This window comes from Nanorana parkeri, unplaced genomic scaffold (assembly GCF_000935625.1).
Source record: "Nanorana parkeri isolate BGI_ZX_2015 unplaced genomic scaffold, ASM93562v1 scaffold10, whole genome shotgun sequence".
NCBI lineage: Eukaryota > Metazoa > Chordata > Amphibia > Anura > Dicroglossidae > Nanorana > Nanorana parkeri.
Window position 1 is genome coordinate 3709943 of NW_017306278.1, and position 1833 is coordinate 3711775.

The 1833-nt window shown below is 48.3% G+C and overlaps 1 protein-coding gene across 1 annotated transcript in view; it reads right to left on the reverse strand.

Annotated features, from left to right (window-relative positions):
* The window catches only part of HPS5 (HPS5, biogenesis of lysosomal organelles complex 2 subunit 2), a 25434-nt gene that overhangs the window by 662 nt on the left and 22939 nt on the right, over positions 1 to 1833 (reverse strand). The window contains exons 20-21 of the mRNA XM_018555487.1: positions 1061 to 1167; positions 278 to 557 (exon numbers count right to left, since the gene is read on the reverse strand). Coding sequence (XP_018410989.1) covers positions 278 to 557; positions 1061 to 1167 — 387 coding nt within the window. The remainder of the gene's footprint in view (positions 1 to 277; positions 558 to 1060; positions 1168 to 1833) is intronic.

The window sequence follows — 1833 nt, forward strand, 5'->3', positions numbered from 1 at the left end:
TCCCCCCCCCTCTCTCGCTCCCTTCTCTCCTTCTCTCTCTCCCTCCTCCCTTCTCTCTCTCTCTCCCTTCTCTCGCTCCCTTCTCTCCCTCTCTTCCCTTCTCTCTCTCCCTCCTCCCTTCTCTCTCTCTCCCTCCTCCCTTCTCTCTCCTCCCTTCTCTCGCTCCCTTCTCTCCCTCTCTTCCCTTCTCTCTCTCCCTCCTCCCTTCTCTCTCTCTCTCCTCCCTTCTCTCTCCCTGCTCTCGCCCTCTCCTCCCTTTTTCTTTAATATTTTTTACCTTTGTCTCTTCTCTGCCACCTTCATGACCTCGCAGATCTCGTAATATCTCTCAGACATGTTCTCCATCAGGCCCCAGTCCTCTAAATATGGCAAAGCACGATCGGGGCCGATCACTTTGGCCAGTAGAAGCGCCACATTCTCCACAGTAATGCAGTTTGTCCAATCAGAATGCCCGTTGACGAGGGCATCACCGTTTGTAACACCGTGCTGGTGAGCGCCACAGGTCTGTGCTAAGTGCAGAATACATTTCCACTCGTCCATCGTCTCCGGTAATAGACCTGAGGAATGGAGAAGGAAGTTATGACAGGAAGATGGAATGCAAACACAAAGATTCCAGGATGTATAGTATATGTCTAAAACAAATGTAAATAAATTGCTGTTGACCTTATGTCATTAGAGTATACAGTGCTGACATGGAGGTTGTCGGTAAAAACCACTGTGAGCTGGAGTCCGGGGGACCATTTCTAGTGATCAGAGTGAAGTTTAGGGGACCATTTCTAGTGATCAGAGTGGAGTTCAGGGGACCATTTCTAGTGATCAGAGTGGAGTTCAGGGGACCATTTCTAGTGATCAGAGTGGAGTTCAGGGGACTATTTCTAGTGATCAGAGTGGAGTTCAGGGGGACCATTTCTAGTGATCAGAGTGGAGTTCAGGGGACTATTTCTAGTGATCAGAGTGGAGTTCAGGGGGACCATTTCTAGTGATCAGAGTGGAGTTCAGGGGACCATTTCTAATCTAACTCAAGTTACCGTACATAGGACTAGGACATTTATCTACTAACCATTTTTCTCATCAATCAGACTCATGTCATCCAGATACACGATCGTGGTCAGGGCTTCCAACCGTCTGTCCAGCTGCAAGCACAGTGCGATGTGTCCCTGCCAGTACCTGAAGGAATACATGTAATGAGAGGACATAAAGCTGGATATCTTTCCACAAGAAACTCTGAAGGTAGCAAAACAAAATGGATGAACTTTTTATGACCATTGAAGCTTGGATGCCCAGGTCAGACGTAGCAACTCCAGTATGCGTTGGTTAAGTACCAACCCTGACTGGTTTGCCTACCAAAGTAATTTTTCATTGGTTTTCAAGGGCACAGAAGGTTTTTATCTGGCAGACTGTTTGTTTAAATTGTTTAAATCTATTTTATGGCACGCTGTTATATATATATATATATCTTCCTTGTTTGTATTTTTATTATTAGACTTTTTTACATTGTATTGCCCTTTCACAGCTGGTAGCACTAGGGACAAAATCAGGCTCTGAAATATGCTCACAGTGAATGACTTAGTCCGCCACTGTTCCTTCTCTGTCCAATCAACAGGCTTGGGGGGCAGCGAGTGCCCAGGCTCTGCTGTACTGGAGGGTCTAGGCCCAGGCTCTGCTGTACTGGAGGGTCTAGGCCCAGGCTCTGCTGTACTGGAGGGTCTAGGCCCAGGCTCTGCTGTACTGGAGGGTCTAGGCCCAGGCTCTGCTGTACTGGAGGGTCTAGGCCCAGGCTCTGCTGTACTGGAGGGTCTAGGGCCAGGCTCTGCTGTAATGGAGGGGCTAGGC